At 49.5% G+C, this 26425-nt stretch overlaps 1 protein-coding gene, 1 long non-coding RNA gene and 1 pseudogene across 3 annotated transcripts; 1 reads left to right on the forward strand and 2 right to left on the reverse strand.

Annotated features, from left to right (window-relative positions):
* Positions 1-450: 450 nt before the first annotated feature.
* LOC147005347 (uncharacterized) lies at positions 451-23067 on the forward strand. Its single transcript, XR_015046997.1, has 3 exons — positions 451-520; positions 20337-20412; positions 22894-23067. It is a non-coding gene; the product is annotated as an uncharacterized LOC147005347 (long non-coding RNA).
* On the reverse strand, positions 4250-13186 carry LOC110294376 (inactive 2'-5'-oligoadenylate synthase 1D-like; annotated as a pseudogene).
* On the reverse strand, positions 18308-26242 carry LOC110293989 (inactive 2'-5' oligoadenylate synthetase 1C). Of its 2 annotated transcripts, none has more exons than XM_021161914.1 (6): positions 26060-26242; positions 25456-25744; positions 22917-23113; positions 20387-20622; positions 19607-19760; positions 18308-18412 (listed from the first exon to the last, which is right to left on the reverse strand). In XM_021161914.1, the coding sequence occupies exons 1-6, from the start codon at positions 26240-26242 to the stop codon at positions 18308-18310; spliced, it is 1164 nt and encodes a 387-aa protein (XP_021017573.1). The 2 variants fall into 2 exon arrangements, with proteins under 2 accessions (XP_021017573.1, XP_021017574.1); XM_021161915.2 differs by lacking the exon at positions 18308-18412 and adding an exon at positions 18606-18635.
* Positions 26243-26425: the final 183 nt, after the last annotated feature.

The following is a 26425-nucleotide window of genomic DNA, read 5'->3' on the forward strand; positions in this document are numbered from 1 at the left end:
ACATGTGCACCACCATGTTTTAATGGTTATAAAATAAATCTTAAAAAAAAACATAAGGTCTAGTTCTTTCCAGATAAACTCTGCATTGGGCACCAACATAACCCCTAAGCATTTGCTCATTACATCTATCCTGAAGGCTGGGAGTGATAACACATGCCTTTAGTCTTAGTACTCAGAAGGCGGAGGCTGGAGGATCTCTTGTGAGTTTGACACCAGACTAGTCTACATAGGACTCCAGGACAGCCAGGGCTACATAGAAAAGATCCTATCTCTAAAACTCTATCAATGAAAATCTTTCCCAGAGGCAGGGGGCTGCAGCCATACCCCTGTGACAGGATTTTCCCTGTCCAATTACATTAAAACATTAGTGCAGCAGGAGGCCTGTGATTGGACAGGGGAAAGGAAGGAGGAGCTAAGAGTTGCAGAGACAGAGAGCATCTCAGGCGAGAGGGAGAAGCCAAGATGGAGGCGGAAAGACAGGAAGAAGAACCCGAACCAGCGTGGCTTTAAATAGCCACAGGTAGTTATGATATCATAAAAGTTAGAATAATTGGGATAATTTGTCTAATCTAGGTGGGCAGCTTTTATCATTATCAGTTGGTTCTGAAATTATTATATTAGCATCTTGTGAACTGATAATTTATTGATACACAAATTTGGTTGGTTAATTATAAACTTCAAGAGTTTTGTTTTACTTGGTTACTGGAATGTGGGACCGCCAATTACAGGGGTTTTTGGCTGAGAAGGAACTAGCGGAGCCAGAGACAAGCGAACCAGAGGTGGGAACACAGAGATCAGTCGCTACAGTGGCTAGCTATAGACAGAGCCTGCGGGTCCGCGATGGGGCAGAGAGTTGTGGCAACTGACCGCAGGATGACCACAGTCGCTGTGTGGGACTGGCACGGCAGCGAAGGGAATTCAGGAGCTCCGGCCCCGCTGGAGAGCTGACCTAGCTGGATGGTAGCGCGGGAACTTGGCGGATCTTTTTAAATATTTCCTGCAACATACCCCCATTCGACGGAGAACATGGAGATACCGGTGTGGTGGATGGAAAGGGTGTTGTTCAATGTCACAGCCTCTGGCAGGGTTTAGGAGCGGGATCGAGGACAGGGCGGCCTCTGACCTACCCGTAGGGCGGCTTGGTGCTGAGAATTTAGTGTCTCCCTGGGGTGGGCGCCCTGTGTGCTCACGTGTGTGCCAGGGTTTGTATGAAGACCGGTCAGCTGGGAGATCTCACCCGAGGCGTCAAAAAGGCAGGACACATTTTCTTTGAGCATATGGGGTTCACCTGGTAACTTCCTGTCCCTGTGAAGGTACCCTACGTCTTAACTCCCTGCAGGAACACCACCCTCTTCTCAGATGTTTGCACGTTTTATAGACCTGGGTTCTGTTTCCTCAGCAGACAAGAGCTCAGAGTGTGCCCTGTCCCTGGGGACTGTGTTTGTGAAATGTCCTGGTGTTCACACACCTGCCTCTCTCTCTGAGCCAGTAGCTCCCGATCCCCAATACCCCAATGCCTCTAGGAACCCCCTATATCTCAAATATCTCCTCCTTGGTTGGTTGGTACTGTTAGGCAGTGGGGTAGGGTGGGGGAGCTTCTGGAGGTGGGGCCAGGGGAGGGCTTTAGGCCATTGGGGAACGTGGCCTCAGAGAAGGCACATGATACTCCTTAGCAACAGAACAAACAGCCGTAGGAACAGTGTGTATGTGTGTGTGTGTGTGTGTGTGTGTGTGTCCTCCCAGCCCATGTTCACTTAGTTTTTACTCAAATGTCCCTCACAAAGAGGAATGCCAGTATCCTGGGTGTAAGAAGATGCGTGTCCCTCCACCACAGAACATGTCACCCTGTGCTGTGTGCTTTATCTGAGCCCTCGGGGTACCCAGTGGTGCTGGTCTATGATTCCAGTATTGCTCTTTCTTCAACAACCCCAGACACACAGAGTTGGTTTTAATAAATAATGGTCAGGGCATCCCAATGTCTCTTGCCAAGCAGAGGGAAATCAATATGTCAGCTTTCATGGACCCCAAGTGAAACCAAGCCCACATGTGATGTGTAATGGCCACACCCCATTTCCCCATGATGGACGGAATGAACCCTCATGTGGACCTTTGAGAGCCTCCCCAATGATAAACAGCATGGAGTTAAACAGCAGGGTACAGGAATGAGCAATGGGCAGCTTAAGGGAGGAGGAGTCTCATGGTGGCTGGATCGTTTCCATGACAACAGGGATGCAGGGTCTATCAGAGGGAGAAAGATGTCCATAGTTGATACTTGCATATCAGAGCATCTGACTGCCATGTTGTGCAGCATCGTGCTTGCTCCAAACTGGATCTGACAAGATCCCTTTGCCCTAAGCATGGTGCTCATCCCTGCTCTTCCCAAGGGATGTCCTATGGTGCTGACTTACCATCCACCCTGGGCAGGGAAGTGGCAGGGCTTGACAACAGACTCTCTGGGGTGCCAAGCCCTGTCTTCAACTTTGACTTTCTGCCGATGTCAGACACTCCCTTCTCTCCAGTGCCCACCCTCTCAGTAAGTAGCATGTGCCCACTGAGGGCAAGCACTGCTCTGTCCACCATGGTACCACAGGGTTCTGTTCCAACACTGAAACTGGATTCAGGTCAGTAATTGGGGGAGGGACCCACTCTGACAGCCACTGCCCTCAGCCCAAATCAGCCCTCAGGGTTCCTTCAAATGATCCACGATGGTGCATCCTCATGGTCAACTTCACTAGCCTCCGATGTACGTGGACACACACCTCTGTGTGTGTGTGTTAGCACACTTTCACAAATGTCTGCAGACTGCTTCCCTGCTCTGTGGCCGTCTGTCAAGCTCACCTCATCTGTGATGATTTGACTGCATTCACATGGGTTATAAGACATTTGGGAAGATCAAAGCTCAGGATGGTTAACTGACTTTTGAGCAGGTTACAAGCACACATGATGGGGGAAAGAAGGGATCTTGTGCTTGACTCGGAAAGCTGGTGACTCTCTGGCAGGAATGAAAGCCCACCCTCACCTCACACTACACACACACACACACACACACACACACACACACACACACACACAGTGGCCAAATGCAAGCAGAAGGGTCCTGAGAGAAGACAACTGCTTAGCCATGATGATCTTGGTGGTTTACTTGGCTCTGACGTCAAAGCCACAGGCAACTCAGGATGATGTCTATAAGTCAGGCCTCATGCACACTGGGTAAGCACTCTACCACTGAGCCACACACTCCCTCTCCTTCTGTCAGACACTAGGTAAGCCCTTTCCTGCTAAGCCATACCCACAGCTGCCACATTTGATCTCAACGATCTTATCTTCATCTTTCCATTCCCCCATGGAGAATTGGGATGCAGCCACGACAGATCATGCATGGAATTACATTAGTGTGGGGGAGATGAGGGAAGACATGATGGGTCCACAGCTTGGCAGGGGACCATAGGCGGTTGTTTATAGAACCCTGTGTATCTAGGGGTTCAGAAGGGCAAGACTGGAATCATAGACCAGGATCACTGGGTCCCCCGAGGGCTCAGATAAAGGGAGGTTTGTCCTATGGTTCAGGGGACACTGGGACTCCTGGTCCTCAGGGTTGCTGGAGTGAGAACAAAGTAAATGAGGGGGGCAGGGAGATCAACCCCTCTCCCTTCACAGGGATTGAGAGTGGACATTGGGGACAGGGAGTAGGAGTTGGGAGCTGGTAGCCCTCAGCAATTTAGTGCATTCTTAGTGAGAAGGGGCCCCTGTGCAGACCGCAGGAGTGGATATTTTATGGCTAATATATTTGTGTATTTATAAGACTGTTGGCTCACCACAGTGAACTATGGGACCATTTAGCCTGTTTGTGAAGGTGTGTGTGTGTATGTAACTCCAGAATGTAGAAATTTGAAGCAGGTGGTATTCTGTGAATTATAGACTGGGGTGGGACATATAAGAATAAATTAATTCATTTTAGTTTAATTCAATGCATTTTGCTTTAATTCAGTGCTTCAAATTACACACACACACACACACACACACACACCTAAGTTTTAAAGTCATAAATTTAAAGTGCCCGCAGTTTTATTTTCCTGCACTGCTGTAAACCCAGCCTGCATGTTGCAGAAACAGTGCACCTTGATGAACACTGGCCAGATTCCCAGGGTGCCAGGGCCACATGCACTGCTGAAGAGTTTCTGTGTGGTCTGAGGACTCCTCCCTCAGAGTGCACCCTCCCCCATGGCTTGCTGTGGTTTGTTGATGACGATCAGCCATTATAGGACAGAACCTCCCAACAGGTGGACAGATGGAAGTCGAGCTTGCATTCTTCTGTCTATCACAGTCTGACTCCCAGAGAACACTGTTGGAGGTTAACACAGATGAAGCAGCCTGTGAGGAAGGCTGTCCATGGGCAGGCAGAGATCAGAAGCCTGGAGTCTGATCACAGGTTGGATGCCCCTCACTTGAGCCATGAGCACCATCCTGTCCTCTCTAGGTCAAGGTCTTGCAGCGGAGGAGGGTATGCCCCTGACTCTGGAGCCTTCTGAGCAAGCGCTGCACTGCTCACTGGAAGACACATTATTGTCTCTCTGGCTGCAATGAATAACATACAATCATGTCAGGAGCCTGCATTCCTTGCAGGGGGTTGTAAACCAGCCCTGTGGGTGGGTACTACAACTGGATACCTGGAGCTCCTCAGAAGAGGGACAGCACAAATGGAGGTAGGAAAGATGGCCATCAGGACACCTTTATGACTATGTCCACTGAGGGTCCATATGGCCCCACAGACAGTCCCTTCTTCATTAGTAGAGCTGCAAAATGGGAGACATGGCTTAGCCATCTCTCTGCAGGACAGCACTACGGGCTACTGTTCCTACAGCTGCCTCCCTCCATGTCCCCTATCACTCCCTCCTGACCCTCTGTGGTTTATTTCTCACATCATTATACCCATGTTCATCGCCACCCTGAGGTCACACGTGACATCATCAGCTCCCTAGCATCAGGCAGACCCTGCCCCAGAAGGGAAAGGTACAAGTGCAGGTCCCTCTGTGCCTCTGTGGCTGTGACACAGCCCCACTGAGTCCCATTGCCTACATGACAATGAGACAGGGAAGACAGGCTGCTTCATGGACCTGGCAGGGGCTTCAGAGTCCATGGGATTCCAGCCCTAACACTCTCTAGGGGAGTGTCCCTGAGCCAGTGGCCTCAGCCCTCAGAGTCTGTGTATCTGTTTGTCTGCATGCACCTGTGTATATGTATGCATATAGGCATGTATGCATGTCCACATGTGTAACAGCATAGAGAAGAAGGTCAGAGGACAATATGGGTTTTTTTTCTTTCCTTCTAACCTATGGATTCTAAGGATAAAGGCCAGGTCTTCAGTGTTGGCAGTGCTTTTACCCACTGATCCATCTTACTGGCCCATGATAGCTCTGAATAGTGCTAAAACAGCTGTAAAAGCAAGCAAACAGCTGGCCTCCACAGGAGTGTGGAGACCGTGTCAGTGAGAATATTCTCCAAATAGTTGGAGGGACCAAAGCTGTGTGCAAGGGGACAGGATGATGATAGGGTCTTACCGACACTTCCAAGCCATTCACAAGGGACATATCACAGTTCCTAAAAAAATTCGAATGTATCCAGATCTGAGCCTCCTTTGCCAGCAGGTCCCATGCCTGTAAGTCTGAACCAGCCACGTTCCTTGTTGGGTCTGCTGGATCCAGGATCAGAGGCCTACAGAGCAACATTCAGGGAGGGAATTGAGCAGCTGAACAGTGCCTCAGGCTCCACTTCACAGAGGCAGGGGAGGAGCCCAGCAGTGCATCCCTATCCAAAGCTTGGCCAGAGTCCCTGCCCCACAGCATACAGCAAGATTGGAGGGATTCTTGGGCATGACCCAGAGGGCCTGGGTTCTAATCCTCTACCCTTTAGTAGCTGTGTGTCTTAGGACAGATACCTCAGAGTCTCTGATCTATGAGATAGGGAGAGTTGGACCAGCCAGTCTCATGAGAAAACTGATCAAATATAGGATCAGGACATATCATTCCCTAAGGTGACATAGCACTCTATTATTTACAGCTAATTGGTCCACCTCAGGTCTTTGGTGCATCACAGCCCTTATGATGCTGTCACTGTTGGAAAATCTCAGTCCCCACTCCATGTCCTCCCCTTTTCTTTGCTTTTTGGGTCTGGACAATGTCAGAGCCTTGGTCTCCTCATCCCAGACAAGATGACTCATTAGGACCTCATGTCAGTCAGGTAAAAGCGCCCAGTGCGGGAGATGCTGAGCTGACACAGGGCTCCCACCTCTCCCTTTTCCCAGGATTGTAGCGTGACACCCATGGGGAGCAGAGCCATGTGGGAACAAGCTACCTGGCTTTTTTGATCTGTCCGTGCAGGTAGTCAGAGATCTCATGTCGAAAGTCATAAAACCATGTCCAGTAGATTCGAAGGCATTTGTACTCGGTGACCAGTTCTAAGACTGTTCGGAAGCATTGGGCTGCATGGAGTCCAGAGCTGCCTTGGATCCCGAATTCCCAGACGTAGACTGTGAGCAGCTCCAGGGCATACTGTGGAGGCAGCGGCCCCCTCAGCTTCTCCTTACACTGAGAAGAGAAAGGCAATGAGAAAAACAGGGCTCTCAGCTCTGGTGTGGGGGACACTTCTCATAGGCTCAATTCGGCTGCCACAAGATATCCTTACAGACATAGTGTCACTCAGATTCAGCCTGTGGCCCCTCCTGTGCTATAGCCAAGAGCTGAGTGGTTGAGACTGACCCTGTGTGCTTTACAAAGACAGCATTCACTAGCAGGCACAGGAGCAATCAAGACACCATGAGAGACAGCTAGGAGTGAGGGTGGGGGTGGGACATAAGGAGTGCTCACAACTGAAGGTTGATCCTGGGCTTTGAAATAAGTGGGAAGGGGCCAGGGAGCTGGCTCGGGGGGTAAAGTGCAGGGGTGAGAACTAGAGGTCAGACCCCCAGCATCTACGTGAGTGTCAGGCTCTTGAGGAAGCTGACTCCTAATCCTAGCTCAAAGGGCTGGAGATGGAGCTTGCAGGGGCTGCAGAACTGTCCAGACCTGCTGATTATAACCAGTCAGGGTCTGGCTCATGACACACCGAGTGGCTATGTGAGCCTGCAGACCTGCCCTCACACTCTGACCTCCAAGTTCTTAGGCACACACAAGCACACACAAATACAGTGCTCCCATGAACAGATATACAAACACCTACACACATCTTTAAAAATTATTCCTGAAAAATAATGAGAAATCACCCCATTAAAAAGGTAATGGCTTCAAACGACAGGCAAATAGAAACCATAGAAAGACACGTGAAATGTTTGCAGAAGAAGCAAGCAAACATGCAGAGACACAAATGAAGCAGCCACCATGGAACAGCGTATTAGACATGGCTGAAGAGAGAGCTAGCTGAATAGAAGGTGGACTAGAAGAAATCACTTAGAACAGTCATGGGAAGTCCTCCCTCTCCATTCCCTCTCCCTCCTACAGCATCATGTATGTCCCTGACTTGCTCCCCCAAACCCTGTTTATCTGAACCCCTCTGATCTGCTCCCCTTCTAACCACTTTTCCATTTTCTATTTCCTCACCTTGTGCCATTTTTATTTCTCTTTGTCAACCTGACACAGAGAGTGCCATCTGGAGAAGATGGACCCACAACTGAGAAAATGCCTCCATTTTCCAGCCTGGCCTGGGGTCAAGCCTGTGGGGGCGTTCCCTTGATCAATGTGGGAGGACCCAGCCTGTGGGCATTGCCTGTCCTGTCAGGTGGTCCTGAGTTGTTTGTAAAAATCAGACTGATCGCCCAAGGGTATCAGGCAGCTAGCAGAGTTCCTCCATGGCCTCAGCTTCAGTTCCTGCCTCTGCTTCCCTCAGAGATGGAGTGAGATGCAGGAAGAGGAGCCAGACAATCCCTTTTCACCCAATTACTTTGCAGCAGCATCTTTACCACAGCAGTCAGAGCAAACTAGGACAGAAACTGGTCCTAGGGAGGAGGGGCACTGCTGTGGCTGACCCGCCATGTTGCTCCTTGGGAGGACTGAGAAAGGATTCTGGAACTTTGGGTTGGAAAGCTGTGGAGAGCTGAGAGCCTACCAGGCTGTTTGTGGGAACTTGGAAGACAGGAGCACTGAGAGGCAGGCAGGTGACAGAGGCTGGAGTGAGGTTTCAGAGAAAAGCAAGGACCCCATCTGGGCTGTTTGTGTGCTGTGTTTGGATTAAGAATCAGTAATTTTTCATCAGCTGAGGATGAAAATCAGCTCTGATTAAGAAGAGAACAGCAGGATGGGGCCAAGGCTTCTCATGGTCAGCAAACAGAAGCCATGGTCCATGGGTCAACCACACTTGGAACTGCAGAGAGGTTTCCCAGATTTCAAGTCCCATGAGAACTGCAGCACTGAAGGGGCCTCAGAGAGCAGCTGAGGCCTGGCACTGCCAGAGGCAAGGAGAAGCCATTGGTGAAAGTGCAGCCTCAATGGCAGTGGAGACCCCGAGGATACTGGACTCACCCTGAGCAGGAGACAACTGCCAGGGACAGAGCAATGTTAGAATAGAGCTGGCCTGAGGTTGAGACTTGCTGTGTGTGCTGTGGATGGCAGAGCCCGAGAAGCTCAGCGAACTGTTAGTTCTAGATATCAGATACTGAGTTTTTTTGCTTGTTGGGGTTTCACTGTTGTTGGTTTTTTATTTATCTGATTGTGACTGTACCTCTTACAGTAGCAAAGAATTTAACTAGTGTTTTAAATTTTATATGAGAGCATCCTTGAGAGACTCATCTTGTTACATATTGAAATTTCAACCCCCCCCCAAAAAAAACCCTTTTAGATTCCTAACACTAAATTGTGTTTTATGGCATGATATCAACAGGACATCTTTGCAAAAAGTCAAGAATGGAAAGGTTATGGTTCAATAAAGATGTCTGTGAGAGCATCAATTTGAAAGTGGGTCTTTTGTGAAAGTGAGTTTTTGCCAACTAGACAGAAGCTAGGGTCATTGAGCAGGAGGCACCCTTAATGAAGAGGAAATCCCTCCCTTAATCAGTCTGGTTTAAGGCAGTCTGTGGGGACATGTTTGTGGTCAGTGATGGATGTGGTTGGTGCCATGCCTGGGCGTGTGCGCACTGTAATAAAGCAATCTGAGTGAGCCATGGAGATGAAGCCAGTGAGCAGAATTCCTCCATGGTCTCTGCTTCAGTTACTGTCCTGACTCCTCTCAATGATGCCCTGTGACTGGGATGTGTAACCAAGTGAGGCCTTTCCTTCCCAAGGTGCTCTTGGTCATGTGATAAAGCTATCATGTCCATAGACAGCAAGATAGACTAGACCTCTTCTCTGGCCTGAATCCCACTCTCTACACATAGGGTCCACAGGATCTGGGTCAGATGCCTTACCAGTTGATACCAGTGCTTGACCAGACGAATGAGATTCCAGAGCTTGGGCACACGATACTTCAGGAAGTTCTGATGGAGGTCGGTGAAGCAGATGGAGAACTCGCCCTCCTTCTCCAGGGTGGTACACTCATGGATGAGTTGGGCGTAGACTTTGTTGTAGTTAATGGATTCAAAGGACTTGCAGTATCTCCCTTCATCTATGAAGGAAGTTTCATTGATGTTTAGGCCAAACTCTGATCTAAGAGTCTTCCGTACCTCTAGGGTCACAGTCACTCTCTATGGGGTTCAGTGAACAGGGCAAATTTTGTCCGCAGCAGCATCACTCCCCATACAGACATGAGCCCACCACACCTCTGGACTGCATACATGAATTGGTCCTAGAAAGTCTGTGCCACCAACTGCTCATAGTAGGTTGCATTGCTCACAAGTTTGGAGACAGTGGTGGGAAGAAACAGCACTCGATGGTCACACACAAGAGAGCTACACAGTCACTTGATAATGACCAACCATGTTCTGGTGTGCCATGGAGCACTCTCCTGCATTTGTATATCATATCTCCTGCTTACAGTCTCTCCCTATTTTGAGATGATTGTGTGTGCATGGATGTGGCAAACACATATTCAGAGGCCACAAGACAAATGGAGTCTTCATTTATAGTTTACCCCCTCCCTTTGCAGCAGGGTCTCTCTGTGAACATTGAGCTTGGCTGGCATCCATCAGGCCACAGAGACTCTCCTGTCTCTGTTCCCATAGTAACAGGGGGATACAGGTCAATGTGTAGAACTTCCTAAGATTAGGTGGGCTTTGGGGATTTAAACTCAGTTCCTCATGCTTGTACAGCAATCACCGTTATCTAACTAGCTATCCTTCGAACTTTTACTGTGACAGGGAGCAGGCTATGGAATTGATGTGTGTGTGGCTATGTGTGGGTGTGTGTGCACTCCAAGGCAGCAGGCTGAGCCATAGGTGTTGCAGGTGTGTAGCCATGGTTTCAGCAGGCCATACGGTCCACAGACCTAAATCACTCACTGATGGAGCTTGGGACAAGTCCAGTCTCCCACTATTCCAAGAAGCTATGAAGAGCTTATTTACTAGTTCAAGAACCAGCACACAGTAGGTCTCATTTACTAAGTAACCTGGGTTAGGGCTGAGGTTGGGGTTCTCTTTTGGGCTGCTATCCACATGAGCATTCCCAAGGCAGTCCTTCTAGGATAGAGTTCCTATCCCACTGGAAAGCTGCCTCACGCTGGGGAAGTCCATGAGCAAGACGGGCTTCTGCAGGAGCCGCCCTCCCAACTCATTTCTGGGTCACCCCCTCTGAGCCCCCTTCACTGAGCAGGGTTCTAAGCCTCTTGCAGCTTTCCACAGCAGGCTGCCCTGGTCCTACTCACAGGCTGGCCCTCTCAGTGCCTGCTGCCTGAGACTCTGGACTGTTTCCATGGCTCTCCTAAGCCAAGGATGGGCTGTTGGCCTGGCTTGTATCTAAGTTAATAGCAGCAGCAGTTCACACAGTGGCCAGGAGGGGGTGCTGTGCTTTCACTAACTATAAAACCTCATATTACCCAAGATCTCCAATCCCATACAGTTTTTTCATGGGTGTTCCTGGTTTTCTTTGGGTTGAGTTGGGCAATTTGTAATTTTGGAGACACACTATGTGTCAGTCAGGTCTGGTATCAGAGAACTTAATGTAGAGGATCGTTAATGTGCAATTCTATAACACGTGTGTGCATGTGGAAGTTCGGGGTGTGTCGGGGGAGTGCGCAAATGAAATCACAGTGCTGGGCAGGAAGAGACAGGAGAATGTCTCAGACTCACTGTCTGACTAAACAGGTGGACATGAAGCTGGCTGATCCACCTTTCTCAAAACAAACTTGCCTGGCTTGTAGTGGGTGGAAGAAGCCCAAGTGTGTCCTGAATATGTTTGAGTATAATCATTTACAAGTGGACACTCATAGCCTACAGACACTTCTAGGAGACCAAGCATCCCCTCCCCCCAGCCCCATGCTGTACCTAATTGACATCCTGAGGCTCCAGGTGCCAGAGATTGTGGGTTCAGCTCCATCAGAGCACATACCCCACCTGACCCCAGCTCCTTACTGCAAGAGCCATGAAGGTGGGGCAGCAAACTCCAGGTCAACCTCTCAACCAAAATAGGCTCCTAAGCAACCAACCTCCAAGGCTGGCATCTGACCATTACCTACACGTGCAGACATGTGAACAGACATCTGCACACATGTGAACATGCTACCCCAACACACACAAACACACACACACACACACACACACACACACACACACACACACACACACAGAGAGAGAGAGAGAGAGAGAGAGAGAGAGAGAGAGAGAGAGAGAGAGAGAGAGAGGAGGATTCAGGCATGAGGAAGGGCAGGCATGAGGAAGGGCAGGCTGAGCTCTGCTGCTCCCTGACTTACACAGGGCATCATAGGCTGGCTGCACATCAAATTCCACCTCCTGCTGTCGCTCGGGGGAGCTCAGCTTGAAGATCAGAGACCTGGAGTTGGGCTCCTCTGAGCTCTGAACCTCAAACTTGAGTTTACATTGTTTTTCTTGCTGCAACTGGAGCAGGTGTTTCCGAATTTCTTCAATGAACTCTTGCTGCCACTTTAACTGGTCCTCAAAGCTGGTGAGATCATTAAAGAACACCACCATGTTGGCCTCTGACCTTCCCTTGAGCACAGTGTGTTCATAATAGGAGCCACCCTAAAAGACAAAAATGAGAATAAGAAAGGATAGGGAGAGCCGTGCTGGGCAGTCCAGAAGATGAACTGAGTAGGAGTCCATCACAAGAGTGATTCTTGGATGGAGAAAGCTCGCCCATGTGTAGTGGAATTCTATTCAGTCCTGAAGAATGAAATTGGCATCTCTGTAGGATAATAGATGGTTCTGGATCTCCTTGTGGTACAGGAGATAAGCCAGGCTCAGAATGATGAACATCCTTGATTTATCTGTTTCTATCTAGAATTGTGTGTGTGTGTGTTTTAGTGATGGAAGGAAACACTCTGGGGAATTCAGGTTCAAGTACAAGGAAGTGAGACGGTGGTGGGTGAGAGGACATGGAGACATATTAAACTGTTGTCACAATCCCCCTTGATAGCAGAGTATTAAAAGGAAAAGACCATGACCACCATGACTCCGGAAAGAAAGTCTGTAACAAAGACCACAGGGCAAATGTCAAAATTAAGGAAACTGAATTCACAAAAACATTTTAAAAAAATGATAAAAAGTGATATGTAGAGATTCCCCCTAAATAAAATGCTGAGCCCAATCAATAACACAGTTCAACCCCTGACATAGATGAGTGGACATTACAACACAACATGTCTGCAGCCTTCACAGTGACTGAGGCAGGGACTGCTGTCATACAGTCCCATTGGGACAGAATGGAAACATGGCAATGAGCTTCCATCAGTCCAGTCATCCAGCAGTGGGGTCTCTGTTCTGTCCTCTGCCCTGTGCCATAGCTGGGGTCTACATGAGGACACTGGGCACAGAGCAGGTAGGTAACTCACACCCCACTAAGGACTGCAGGCTGGCGTCTGAGAGTCCTCTCCCACCCCATCCTGATGAGCTCAGGCTAATGGGACTCACCATCACAACCCTGGAGATCCTCACAGGGTGGGTGGCACCTTGGAAGCATCTCTCCTTCAGGAAAGCACTTATGGAGTCCACGTCTGCTCTGAGCTCAGTAAGGAAGGTGGTGTCAGGAAGGAGGTGATCCTCTATGAACTTATCCAGCCTCCAGATTGGGGTTCTGAAGAGTTCCCTCGCCATCCTGAGGCCAGGAGTGTTTGCTGACTGCAGCCTTGCCTCAGGAGTCAGCTGCCCCTTATATCCATAGCTGCTTTCTCTTCCCAGGAAGGGTGGGGCTATGCAGATCAGACCTCTGCACCTAGATAGTCTCCTAGATTTTTAACAACAACAACACCACACCCACACACACACCCCCACACACCCCCTCCACGTTACTGTAACATGAAGAGAAGTGAGAGAAATCCAGCAGCAAGCAGGCAGGAGCTTCAGCACAGCTGTGGTGGGTTTGTCACAGGTGACTGGTCCATGCTGGATATTGTTTGTCACCGCTGACTGGTCCATGCTGGATATTGTAACAAGCCGTCTGCAAGGTCCTGGCTAGCTTCTAGTTCAGACTTAGCGTCTGTGGGTTCTCAGATGCACACCCATGATGTGCCTATCGTCCAAGGCCTAATCCAAACCAATCTTTCTTCCCTGTACCCCCACCTCTGTCTGTCCGTCCATAAAGGACAAAGGTCTCACATCCTTCTTTAATATGGGATCTCACTCCTTTACTCAGGATGGATGTGAACCTGGGGACCTGCCCCATTGTACCCCTAAGTGCTGAGCTCACAGGAGTGTGCCTCTCTCCCCAGCTGTAACCAATCCATTGCCACTCTCCACTTCAATAGCATAAAGTGTCGACCTGTGCCCAGGATTCACCTTCATGAGGGTGATCCTGTCTCCATGTCAACCTCTCCCTGCCCAGCAGGAGTGAATATTCATCATGGCAGGATGGTCCACACCTGTGATCTCAATGCCTGGGAGCTTAATACAGAAGATATAGAGTTCGAGTCCAGCCTGGGCTATGTGATGAGACTGTCTCATAAAATGGAAAAAAGAAGTCTCTCCCACACTCATATGTACATACACACACACAGACACACACACACACACACACACACACACACACACACACACACCCCACCCCATACACCTAAATTACTCTTTCAAGTGATGCAGACTACAAGGAACAGAAGAGTGAGGAAATTATGACCACATTGGCTCTCCCATGGTTTTTTTTTTTTTTGTCACGTGTGATGGTTTGTGTGCTTGGCCCAGGGAGTGTTACTGTTGGAAGGTGAGTGGCCTTGTTGGAGTGGTGTGGCATTGTTGGAGTAGATGTGTTACCGTGGGTGTGGGCTTTAAGACTCTTGTCCTAGCTTCCGGGGATGGGGGGAAGTATTCTGCTGACAGCCTTCAGATAAAGATGTAGCCTGCCTGGATGCTGCCATGTTTCCTCTTTGATGATAATAGACTGAACCTCTGAACCTATAAGCCAACCCCGATTAAATGTTGTCCTTATAAGAGATACCTTGGTCATGGTGTCTGTTCTCAGCAGTAAAACCGTAACTGAGACACCACGACTCATAGGTGGCTTTAAGGGATTTTCTTATGGAAAAAGCAGAAGCCATGGCCTTGTCATTCAGGTCAGAAGCTAGCATTTAGCAAACGCTATAGTTTTCATATCCTGACTGATAGCAGAGGCTCCTTGGTGGATCCTGACCTTGCCTGAGGGAACTAGGATGCTGAAGGCCCCTCCCACAAGTGCCGGGATGGGAGGACAAGAGGCTTAGGGTCCCGAGCAGGTCTGGCTGAGAGCCAAGCTAATCATGCTTTAGGTAGTCTATAACATTTATTTCCTGTGTGTGAGCATGTGAAGTCAGAGGACAGCTTGTAGGAGTTGTCTCTCTCCTTCCACCCTGTGCATCCCGGGGACCAAACTCAGGCCTTCAGGCTTGGTGACAAACACCTGTGCCCTCTGAGCTATCTCAGTGACCGTTTTTGTTATTGCTTATGAAGTAGAACCTCTGTTATAGGCTGGCTGTCAGTCCACTTTCAGCAATCCTCCTGCCTCACCCCTTGTTGCTGGCATTATAGAGTGTCACTGTGCCCAGCTCATCTATACCACCTCCACGCTCTCCCCAGCATATGAACAAGGGTCACTCATCGCGACGCAGCCAACCTCCACGATAAGTCTGCCTGAGTCAGGGAGTGTCCAGGTCCCAAGGTGTAAGACCTGGATTTACCCTCTTGACCACATGTCCAGCAGCTGCTGGAGACATGATATCCTCAGGAGCCCCCTGAGGGGATCTGACCAGCTCTGCAGAAGTGATTTGTGCCTCTTGAAAGGCAAAATATAGAGGAATTAAATATCCTCCTGAACATTTTGTAAATTATTCTTTGTTATCATAATATACCTTCAATATATTTTGGTCATATTCACCCTCCCCTTTCTTCCCAAGGAACACTTTCCCATCCCGAATTAGTGTGATTCTTTTAATGATTAAACCACTGGATCCAGTCTGTGCTTCTCATACACAGGTGTGAAGCCAACCACTGGGAAGTGGGTAATCTGCCAGGGACCACATCCCAAGGAAAACTGACTCTGTCCTAGCTGGGTTCAATGCCAACTAAACTCAAGCTAGAGTCATGGAGAAGCAAGAACTGTAGATGAGGGATGCCTACATAATATCGGGTATAAAGATGGAAGGAACAGCCTGACATTCTGTCTGCTGATCAAAATAGCTTTGGTAGATTCATTCCTAGGGCCTGTGATCACCCAGTGGTGGCTTCCCCACCAGATGTGAAGTACCAGGTTGGAGTGTCCTCCTGTGGAGTGGTCCTCACATCCAGTGAGAATGTGTCCAGTTATTCGCTATAGCATCCCTGACACTCATGCATCTAGGGGCAGATCTAGCCATGCCAGTCCTTATTGGCAGGGTTCCCTGCTAGATAAGATACAGTGGCAGACAGTGAGTGCCTGTTAAAAGTGCTGAAGAGAATCCAAGATAATTTGGCTCTGGCTTGTCAACATTCCAACTCTCCATCACTAAGTTCTAATTAGATATTCAGCCTTGGAGAGTCTTTAGGACCCACATGGCTTTCCTTGTTCTTCCTCCCCTTTCTCAGGAAGTTCAGTTTATAAGACTCTATGGGAGGTAGGGAGGGCAGCTGACTCTACCCCAGGACCCTGGAAAGGACTCTTGAGTTGTTCCCTGAGGCAGGGACCTCTTCTTAGCCAAGGACAGAAGAACTCAGGACCTCCAGCCAATTGCAGAAGTGGAATAGGATGCAGGGTGCTGGGAACAGACTCTGCAAAGACCCAGAGGTCGGGACAAAACCCAGAAGAAACAGAAACAAGAAAAGCAGATTCTGTGTGTGAGTGACAAATGCAGAGTCATTGAGAAGTCAAGGGTCCTGGTGCATCCCAGGCTGCAGGGGCAAACTGTGTAGATTTGCCTGTGGAAAAGTGGCAATGGGGTTTAAAGAGCAGAGGGGCTCTGGGTTAGAAAACCAAAGTCCAGACATCAGCAGGTGGGTCCTTTCCAGTGTCACAATCAAGACTCAACCTCCACCTGTGCCTTTAGCTGGCTGAAGCCATCAGTCTTGGCCTCTACCCTCCCACCACACTCTATGCATTGAGCCCATCAGGAGAGGATGCCAAATGCCTCAGGACAGAACCATCTGTATGAGCAACATGGGACCCAGGTTTGCTGTGTGTCCCAGATTCTGCCTCTCCTTGCCAGTGGTGTCCAGATGCCACCAAAAGACAGGTAGGGCCATGCCAAGGCCAGAGACTGTCCATGTTTCTCTGTGAGGCTTGAGAATGAGGTACTAGCCAGACCAGAATTAGAGGGCAGGGTCTGGGACAATTGCTGTGGTTCCAGGGCTCCTCTGGAGGTGTCCTGCTGGAGAGGTGGTCAGGGATGGGGCGGTGGGGCTGTGGCCTGTGTCTCCCTTCTCACCATGAGGGAGCCACTGCATGGCAGACCTGAAGGCAAGAACCAGGCCCAAGAAGAGCAGGGTCTGGTCCAATTGGAAGCGAGTGTCCAGTGCTGAGTGCTGAAGGGGCTGGAGAAGAGAGACAGACTTACGTGGGAGTCTCAGTGAGGCCATGATGGGTCCACAGCTTGGCAGGAGACCTTGGCCATGGTTTATTAAAACCATGGATCTGATGTTTCAGAGGGGCAAGGCTGGAATCATAGACCCACATTCCCATGTTTCCTGAAGGCTCAGATAGAGTACCTGCCAGAGTGTGAAGGGCTCTCTGTCCGTGGGATATGTATCTTCTAACACTTGTGGGCATTTGGGCTCCTGGTCCTCATGGCTGCTAGAGAGAGAACTCTAGGAATCATGGCCAGGGGGCTGCACTGACTCCCCCTTCACAGAGATTGAGAGTGAACAGTGGGGACAGGAATAGGGTGTGGGGACAGGATCGGGGGCTAGGAGCTGGTGGCTCTGAGCAGTTTCCTGCCTTCTAAGTGAGCAGCTCACACTCCCAAGTGGACAAAGCACATGTGGGGCCTTCTGTGGTGAAAGTCTTTGTGTATTCACGAGATGCTGGTTCAGCACACTGACCTGTGGAACCGTTAGGTCTCTGTGTTAATTTTAGAGAGTGTGTGTGTGTGTAATTCCAGAAGTTGGGACCACAAATTAAGAGTTCTGTAAATTCCAGGCTAGACATATAAGATTTAGTAAAATGAAGATAAAATAGAATGAAATGTAGAAAGACAGAAAGTAAGATAGTAGAGGAAGGAGAGATAATAAACTAGTTTTGAGTTTGAGTCAGTGCATTGTGATTTAATTCAGTGCTTCAAATCTCACCCTCACACAGACAGCTAAGTTTTCAAGTCATCACTGGTCACAGATTGCACACAGTTTAATTTTCCCACACTGCTGTGGACCTCAGCCTGCATGCTGCAGAATCAGTGCACCTTGATGCATGCTGGCCAGATTCCCAGGGCTCCAGGGTCATGTGTGGTTGGAGAACAGTTTGTGTGTGGGATGGGGAAGGCCTAAAATTTTGTCACGGGAGAATGGACAGCAGGAGCCATGGATTCTAGTCTGGGTTTCTTACATAAGAGATCTAGAAGGATCCCAAGCTACCCAACATCAAAACGTGTAACAGTTTGGTTTTGCTCTGTCCACTGCTTTCTGGCAATTACCTGGGCCCATGTGGAGCTTGTAACATGTGCTCAAGGTGTCTAGTTGAATATGGGCACACCACATCCTTAAACACACAGACACACAAGTGTATTTAAGGGTTCCTTCTCTCAGAGTGCACCTCCCCCATGGCTTGCTGTGGTTTGTTGGTGACAATCAGCCACTGTTGGACAGAACCTCCCAACGGGTGGACAGATGGAAGTCGAGCTTGCGTTCTTCTCTGTCCATCACAGTCTGACTCCCAGAGAACACTGTTGGAAGCTAAGGCAGACAAAGCAGCCTGTGAGGAAGGCTGTCCATGGGCAGGCAGGGATCAGAATCCTGGAGTCTGATCACAGGTTGGATGCCCCTCACTTGAGCCTTTAGCACCATCCTGTCCTCTCTAGGTCAAGGTCTTGCAGCAGAGGAGGGTATGCCCCTGACTCTGGAGCCTTCTGAGCAAGTGCTGCACTGCTCACTGGAAGACACATTCTTGTTTCTCTGGCTGTAACGAATAACATACAGTCATGTCAGGAGCCTGCATTCCTTGCAGGGGGTTGTAAACCAGCCCTGTGGGTGGGTACCACAACTGGATACCTGGAGCTCCTCAGAAGAGGGACAGCACAAATGGAGGCAGGAAAGATGGCCATCAGGACACCTTTATGACTATGTCCACTGAGGGTCCATATGGCCCCACAGGCAGGCTCTTCTTTACTATTAGGTCTGTCAAATGGGAGACATGGCCTCGCCACCTCTCTGCTGTGGGACATCACTACAGGCCACTGTTCCCTCAGCTGCCTCCCTCCACGTCCCCTCTCACTTCCTTCCTGATCTCCTGAGGTTTCTTCCCAATATCAATGCACCCATGTTCATCGCCACCCTGAGGTCACACGTGACATCATCAGTTCCCTAGCATCAGGCAGACACTACCCCAAGAGGAGAAAGGTACAAGTGCAGGCCCCTCTGTGGCTGTGACACAGCCCCACTGAGTCCCATTGTCCACATGACGATGTGACAGGGAAGACAGGCTGCTTCATGGACCTGACAGTGGCTTCAGAGTCCATGGGATCCCAGCCCTAACACTCTCTAGCTGAGTGTCCCTGAGCCAGTGGCCTCAGTTTTGAATCTCCATCTTTGTGTGTGTGTGTGTGTGTGTGCATATCCACATGTGTAACTGCACAGAGATGAAGGCCAGAGGACAATTTAGGGGACTTGTTTTCCTCCATCTACCATATGGGTCCTAGGGATCAAAGCCAGGTCTTCAGTATTGGCAGTGCCTTTATCCACTGAGCTCTCTTGCCAGCCCATGATAGCTCTGAATGTTACAAAAATGGCTGTAAAAGAAGGCAAGCAGCAGCTCCCACCCAGGACTGTGGAGATCTTTAGAAACAGATCACATCTTAGTGAGAATATTCTCTAAATAGATGGAGTGACCAAAGCTGTGTGCAAGGGGACAGGATGATGACAGGGTCTCACCGACAAATCCCAGGTGGGCACAAAGGACATATCACAGTTCCTAAAGCAAGAGGACTGCATCCAGGTCTGAGCCTCCTTTGCCAGCAGGTCCCATGCCTGTAAGTCTGAACCAGCCACATTCCTTGTTGGGTCTGCTGGATCCAGGATCAGAGGCCTGCAGAGCAACATTCAGGGAGGGAATTGAGCAGCTGAACAGTGCCTCAGGCTCCACTTCACAGAGGCAGGAGAGGAGCCCAGCAGTGCATCCATATCCAAAGCTTGGCCAGAGTCCCTGCGCCATGGCATACAGCAAGACTGGAGGGATCATTGGACATGACCCGGAGGGCTTGGGTTCAAATCCTCTACCCTTTAGTAGCTGTGTGTCCTGGGGCAGGTCCCTCAGGGTCTCTGATGTGGGAAAACTGTTCAAACATGGATCAGGACATGTCACTCCCTAGGGTGACATAGCACTCAATTATTTACAGGTGATTGGTCCACCACAGGTCTTTGGTGTGTCACAGCCCTTATGATGCTGTCACTGTTGGAAAATCTCAGTCCCCACTCCATGTCCTCCCCTTCCTTTGCTGTTTTGGTCAGGACAATGTCAGAGCCTTGGTCTCCTCATCACAGACAAGATAAACATCCTCCCTCCCATCTCCCAGGGCATTAGGACCTCATGTCAGTCAGGTGACAGCGCCCAGTGCAGGAGATGCCGAGTTGACACAGGGCTCCCACCTCTCTCTTTTCCCAGGATTGCAGCGTGACACCCATGGGGAGCAGAGCCATGTGGGGACAAGCTACCTGGCTTTTTTGAGCTGTCTGCACAGGTAGGCAGAGACCTCTTGATGTCGGAAGTCATAATACCATGTCCAGTAGATTCGAAGATTCTTGTAATAGGCGACCAGTTCTAAGAAGGTCCGGAAGTTCTTGGCTGTGGTTACTTTTTCTTGATGTTTATTCGAATGTTCCCATACATAGACAGTGAGCAGCTCCAGGGCGTACTGTGGGGGCAGCGGCTCCCTCAGCTTCTCCTTACACTGAGAAGAGAAAGGTAATGAGGAAAATGGGGCTCTTAGCTCTGGTGTGGGGGACACTTCTCACAGGCTCAATTCAGCTGCCTCCTAATGTTGTCATTACATGTCAGTTATTTAGATTCCGTCTCTGTCCCCTTCTGTGCTATAGGCAAGAGCTGAGTGATTGAGACTGACCCTGTGTGCTCCACAAAGACAGCATTCATTAGCAGGCACAGGAGGAATCAAGACATCATGAGTGACAGCCAGGAGTGAGGGTGGGGGCGGGACATAAGGAGTGCTCACTATGGAAGTTTTCTCATGGTCTCTGAAGTAACTGGGAAGGGGCCAGGAAAATAGCTCAGAAGTAAATCACCTCCCTCCCCATGTAGGGATGAGAACTACAGGTCAGATTCCCACATGAGTGTCAGGCTCTTGAGGAAGCTGTCTCCTAATCCTAGCTCAAAAGGCTGGAGATGTGCTTTCAGGGGCTGCAGGACTCTCTAGACTTGCTGATCCAGCACACTGTGTGTCCTGTGTGAGACCCTGACTGATTATAGAAGGTGGGTAAGTGACCTGCTCTCACTCTCTGGCCGCCACAATCTTATGCACACACAAATACATGTGCTCCCATGAACAGGTATATGTTGTGAGTTCTTTTTAAAACAGGCTCTGCCTCTCCTGGGACTGTGGCCCTTGCTTTCAGTGTAGTGTAGCTCTGAGATCGGCTACAGCTGGCCCCACTCCCAATTTGCTTGGTTTTCCCTGGTTAGGTTTCCAACCGCCAACCACAGACTTTCCCCTGTGATTGCACTCGTAGCCCCTTCTGGCTTAGCTTTGCCAAGCCACCATCAAGGATATGGCTCCTCTCTTTTTCTACCCATTTTTACTCTGTGGAAGAAACTCATTTAGACAGCTTTATTATCTTTGAACTTGCCAGATAACAATTCCTGGGTGCAGAATCTCCTGCCCTTAACCTTATCAGCTAGCCTCTAGCAGTCACCCACCATAGGAGGAGGCAGCCAGTTCTAGTTACCCTAACATCTTACATGGTTGTTGCCTGCTCCTCATTCCAAAGCCTGGCTGATATGGAAGTACCACTTGTACCCTTCACCTAGCAATTGGCTCCCACCTTCTTTATTGACTAAATCAAGAACCAAGTAGGGAACCAGACTTTAGTATCAGCATGCTGCTGTACACACACAAACAACACATATACATTTAAAGAATAGTCCAGGAAAATATTGAGAAATCACCCATTAAAAGAGGTACTATCTGAACAATAGAAACCATAGAAAGTAACATGAAGTGTTTGCTGAAGAAGGAAGCAGACAGGCAGAGACACAAATGAAGCAGCAGCCATGGAACAATGGATTAGACACGGCTGAAGAGAGTGTTAGCTGAATAGAAAGTCGACTTGAAGAAATCACTTAGAACAAGCATGGAAAGTCCTCCCTTCTCTTAGGTCCCCTCTCCCTCCCCATTCCCTCTCCCTCCTACAGCATCAGGTTCCCTTACTGCTCTCCCACACCCTGTTTCTCTGAACCCCTCTGATCTCCCCCCCTTCTAACCACTTTTCCTTTTCCATTTTCTGTTTTCTCACCTGGTACCATTTTGATTTGTCTTTGTCAACCTGACACAGAGAGTGCCATCTGGAGAAGATGGACCCACAACTGAGAATATGCCTCCATCAGCCTGGCCTGGAGTCAAGCCTGTGGGACATTTTCTTGATCTATGTGGGCATTGCCTGTCCTGGGCAGGTGGTCCTGAGATGTTTGTAAAAATCAGACTGATCGCCTAAGGGTCTCAGGCAGCTAGCAAAGTTCTTCCATGGCCTCTGCTCCAGTTCCTGCTTTTGCTTCCCTCAGAGATGGAATGCGATGCAGGAACGTGAGCCAGACAATCCCTTTCCACCCAATTTACTTTGCAGCAGCATTGTCTTTACCACAGCAGTCAGAGCAATCTAGGACAGAAACTGGTCCTAGGGAAGGGTTCCCTTAATCATCTGTGTGAAAATATTCATAAGTGTGGATGTGGTTGGTGCTATGCCTGAGCATGTGGACTGTACAATATCTGAGTGAGCCATGGAGATAAAGCCAGTGAGCAGAATTCCTCCATGGTTTCTGCTTCAGTTACTGTCCTGACTTCCCTCAATGATGCCCTGTGACTGGGATGTGTAACCAAGTGAGGCCTTTCCTTCCCAAGGCACTCTTGGTCATGTGATAAAGCTAACATGTCCATAGACAGTAAGCTAGACTAGACCTCTTCTCTGGCCTGAATCCCACTCTCTACACATAGGGTCCACAGTATCTGGGTCTTACCAGTTGATACCAGTGCTTGACCAGACGGATGAGGTTCCAGAGCTTGGGCGCACGATACCTCATGAAATTCTGATGGAGGTCGGTGAAGCAGATGGAGAACTCGCCGTCCTTCTCCAGGGTGGTGCACTCATGGATGAGTTGGGTATAGATTTTGTTGTAGAATTGAGGTTCAGCATACTTGTTGTTTCTCAGTTCATCTATAAAGGAAGTATCTCTTATGTTTAGACTCATCCCTGCTCTGAGCATCTTCCTTCTCTCTAGGGTCACAATTTCTGTGTATTCGGTTCAGTGAACAGGGCAAAGTTTGTCCGCAGCAAGCATTGCTTCCAATACAGCCATGAGTCCACCACACCTCTGTAAGTGAATTGACCTAGAAAATCTGTGGCTCCAACTGCTCTTAGTAGGATACCTTACTCACAGGTCTGAAGACAGTGATGGCAGTAAACAGCACATAGTGGTCACTCACAAGAGAGCTACACAGTCATCTGTTAATGGCCAACCATGTTCTGGTGTGCCGTGCATTCTACTGCATTTGTATATCATATCTCCTGCTTACAGTCTCTCCCTCTTTTGAGATGAAGGGTGGATTGTGTGTACATGGACATGGTAAACACATATTCAGAGTCCACAAGAGGAGATGGGGCATCTTCCTTTATAGTTTGTCACACCCTCCCTTTGCAGCAGGGTCTCTCTGTGAACATGGAGCGTGGCTGGCATCCATCATGCCACAGAGACTCTCCTATCTCTGTTCCCATAGCAACAGGGATAAAGATCAACGTGTGGAACTTCCTAACATTAGGTGGGCATTGGGGATTTGAACTCCGGACTCATAGTTGTACAGCAATCACCCTTATGCACTAGCTGTCTCCCCAGAACTGTGCTAAGTTACCTGGGTAAGGGCTGTGGCTGGGGTCCTCTTTTGGGCTGCTATCCACATGAGCATTCCCAAGGCAGTCCTTCTAGGATAGACTTCCTATCCCACTGGAAAGCTGCCACAGGCTGGGGAAGTCCATGAGCAAGACAGGCTTCTGCTGGAGCCACCCTCCCAGCTCATTTCTGGGTTCCCCCCACCCCACCCCACCCGTGTGTGCGCCATGAGCCCCCTTCACTGAGCAGGGTTCTAAGCCTCTTGCAGCTTCCCACAACATGATGCCCTGGTCCTACTCCCTGGCTGGCCCTCTCAGTCCTTGCTGCCTGAGATTCTGGACTGATTCCATGGCTCTCCTAAGCCAAAGGCTTGTAGCCTTGTCTCTAAGTAAAAGCAACAGTTCACACAGTGGCCAACAGGGGGTGCTGTGCTTCCTCCAAATATAAAGCCTCAAGTATTCTCTAAACTCCCCAATCCCATACTGGTGTTTCATGGCTGTTCTTGTTTTTGTTTTGTTTTGTTTTTTTGTGGGTGGTGGTGGTGGTGGTGGGTAGGTGGGCAGGAGGCAGGGAGGGAGTAGGTTGGGAAATTTGTAATTTTGGAGACATACTTTGTGTCAGTCAGGCCTAGAATGAGAGAACTTAATGTAGAGATTCGTTAATGTGCAATTATATAACATGTGTGTGCATGTGGGATTCGGGGTGTGTGCTCTGGGTTTCTAGTTTTCTAGAGGGGGAAAGAATTCCTTTTGGAAATTCTGCATCTTGCACCCCAACCCCCATGTGCAGATACCCAGGTGGCTGCATAGGTTTGAGGTCTCACTCATTCTTTGATAGAAGATGAAACAGATGTTAATTTTTAGCCATTTTTTTTGTCCCACTTTTAGAGACACACAGTTCCCAATCTCAGCCATGTAGACAGCTGTTCACCATGCAGTTGTTTTCTGGATGCCCCAGGGGCTGGGCACATGGCTCTACGGGTAAAGGGCTTCTTACAAGAACTAAAAGGACCCCCAATAAGATTTTGAGTATCCCCATTAAAAGCTGTGATTGAGGGGCATGAGGGTCTACACCAAAATCTCAGAGCTGGACAAGTAGAGACCAGAGAATCCCTCAGGCTCATTGTCTGACTAGAAAAGTTGACATGAAGCTGGCCCATCCATCTATCTCAAAACAAACAAGAAAACAAACCTGCCTGGCTTGATGGAGGAATGCCCAAGTGTGTTCTGAATATGTTTGAGTATAAGTGTTTACAAGTGGACACTCATAGCCTACAGACACTTCTAGGAGACCAAGCATCCCCTCCCCCCAACCCTGTGCTGTAGCTAATTGACATCCTGAGGCTCCAGGTGCCAGAGATTGTGGGTTCAGCTCCATCAGAGCACACACCCCACCTGACCCCAGCTCCTTACTGCAAGAGCCATGAAGGTGGGGCAGCAAACTCCAGGTCAACCTCTCAACCAAAATAGGCTCCTAAGTAACCAACCTCCAAGGCTGGCGTCTGACCATTACCCACACGTGCAGACATGTGAACAGACATCTGCACACATGTGAACATGCTACCCCAACACACACACACACACGCACATGCACACGCACACACAGAGAGAGAAGGGGGGGGGGATTCAGGCATGAGGAAGGGCAGGCTGAGCTCTGCTGCTCCCTGACTTACACAGGGCATCATAGGCTGGCTGCACATCAAATTCCACCTCCTGCTGTCGCTCGGGGGAGCTCAGCTTGAAGATCAGAGACCTGGAGTTGGGCTCCTCTGAGCTCTGCACCTCAAACTTCACTTTAAATGGTTTCTCGTCCTGCAGCTGACACAGGTGTTTCCGAATTTCTTCAACGAACTCTCCCCGTCGCTTTAACTGCTCCTCAAAGCTGGTGAGATTGTTAAAGAACACCACCAGTTTGGCCTCTGACTTGCCCTTGAGTGCAGTGTGTTCACCATAGGAGCCGCCCTAAAAGACAAGGATGAGGATAACAAAGAATAGGAGAGCCATGCTGGGCAGTCCAGAGTCCACCACTGAGAGCTCACCCATGTGTAGTGGAATTCTATTCAGCCCTGAAGAATGAAATTGGCATCTCTGTAGGATAATAGATGGTTCTGGATCTCCTTGTGGTACAGGAGATAAGCCCTGTGCCATAGCTGGGATGCACACGAGGACACTGGGCACAGAGCAGGTAGGTAACTCACACCCCACTAAGGACTGCAGGCTGGCTTCTGAGAGTCCTCTCCCACCCCATCCTGATGAGCTCAGGCTAATGGGACTCACCATCACAACCCTGGAGATCCTCACAGGGTGGGCGGCACCTTGGAAGCATCTCTCCTTCAGGAAAGCACTTATGGAGTCCACGTCTGCTCTGACCTCAGTAAGGAAGGTGGTGTCAGGAAAGAGGTGATCACATATGAACTGGTCCAGCTCCCTGGCCTGCATGCTGCAGAGATCATTCTCCATCCTGAGGCCAGGAGTGTTTGCTGACTGCAGCCTTGCCTCATGAGTCAGCTGCCCCTTATATCCATAGCTGCTTTCTCTTCCCAGGAAGGGCGGGGCTATGCAAATCAGACCTCTGCACAGGCCACCTCTGGCTCTTGGGCTCCCTGACCCTCTGAGGTTTGTTTACCTGCTGGCATTTCTTTG

Source organism: Mus caroli, unplaced genomic scaffold (assembly GCF_978045245.1).
Source record: "Mus caroli unplaced genomic scaffold, Mus_caroli_1 scaffold_4, whole genome shotgun sequence".
NCBI lineage: Eukaryota > Metazoa > Chordata > Mammalia > Rodentia > Muridae > Mus > Mus caroli.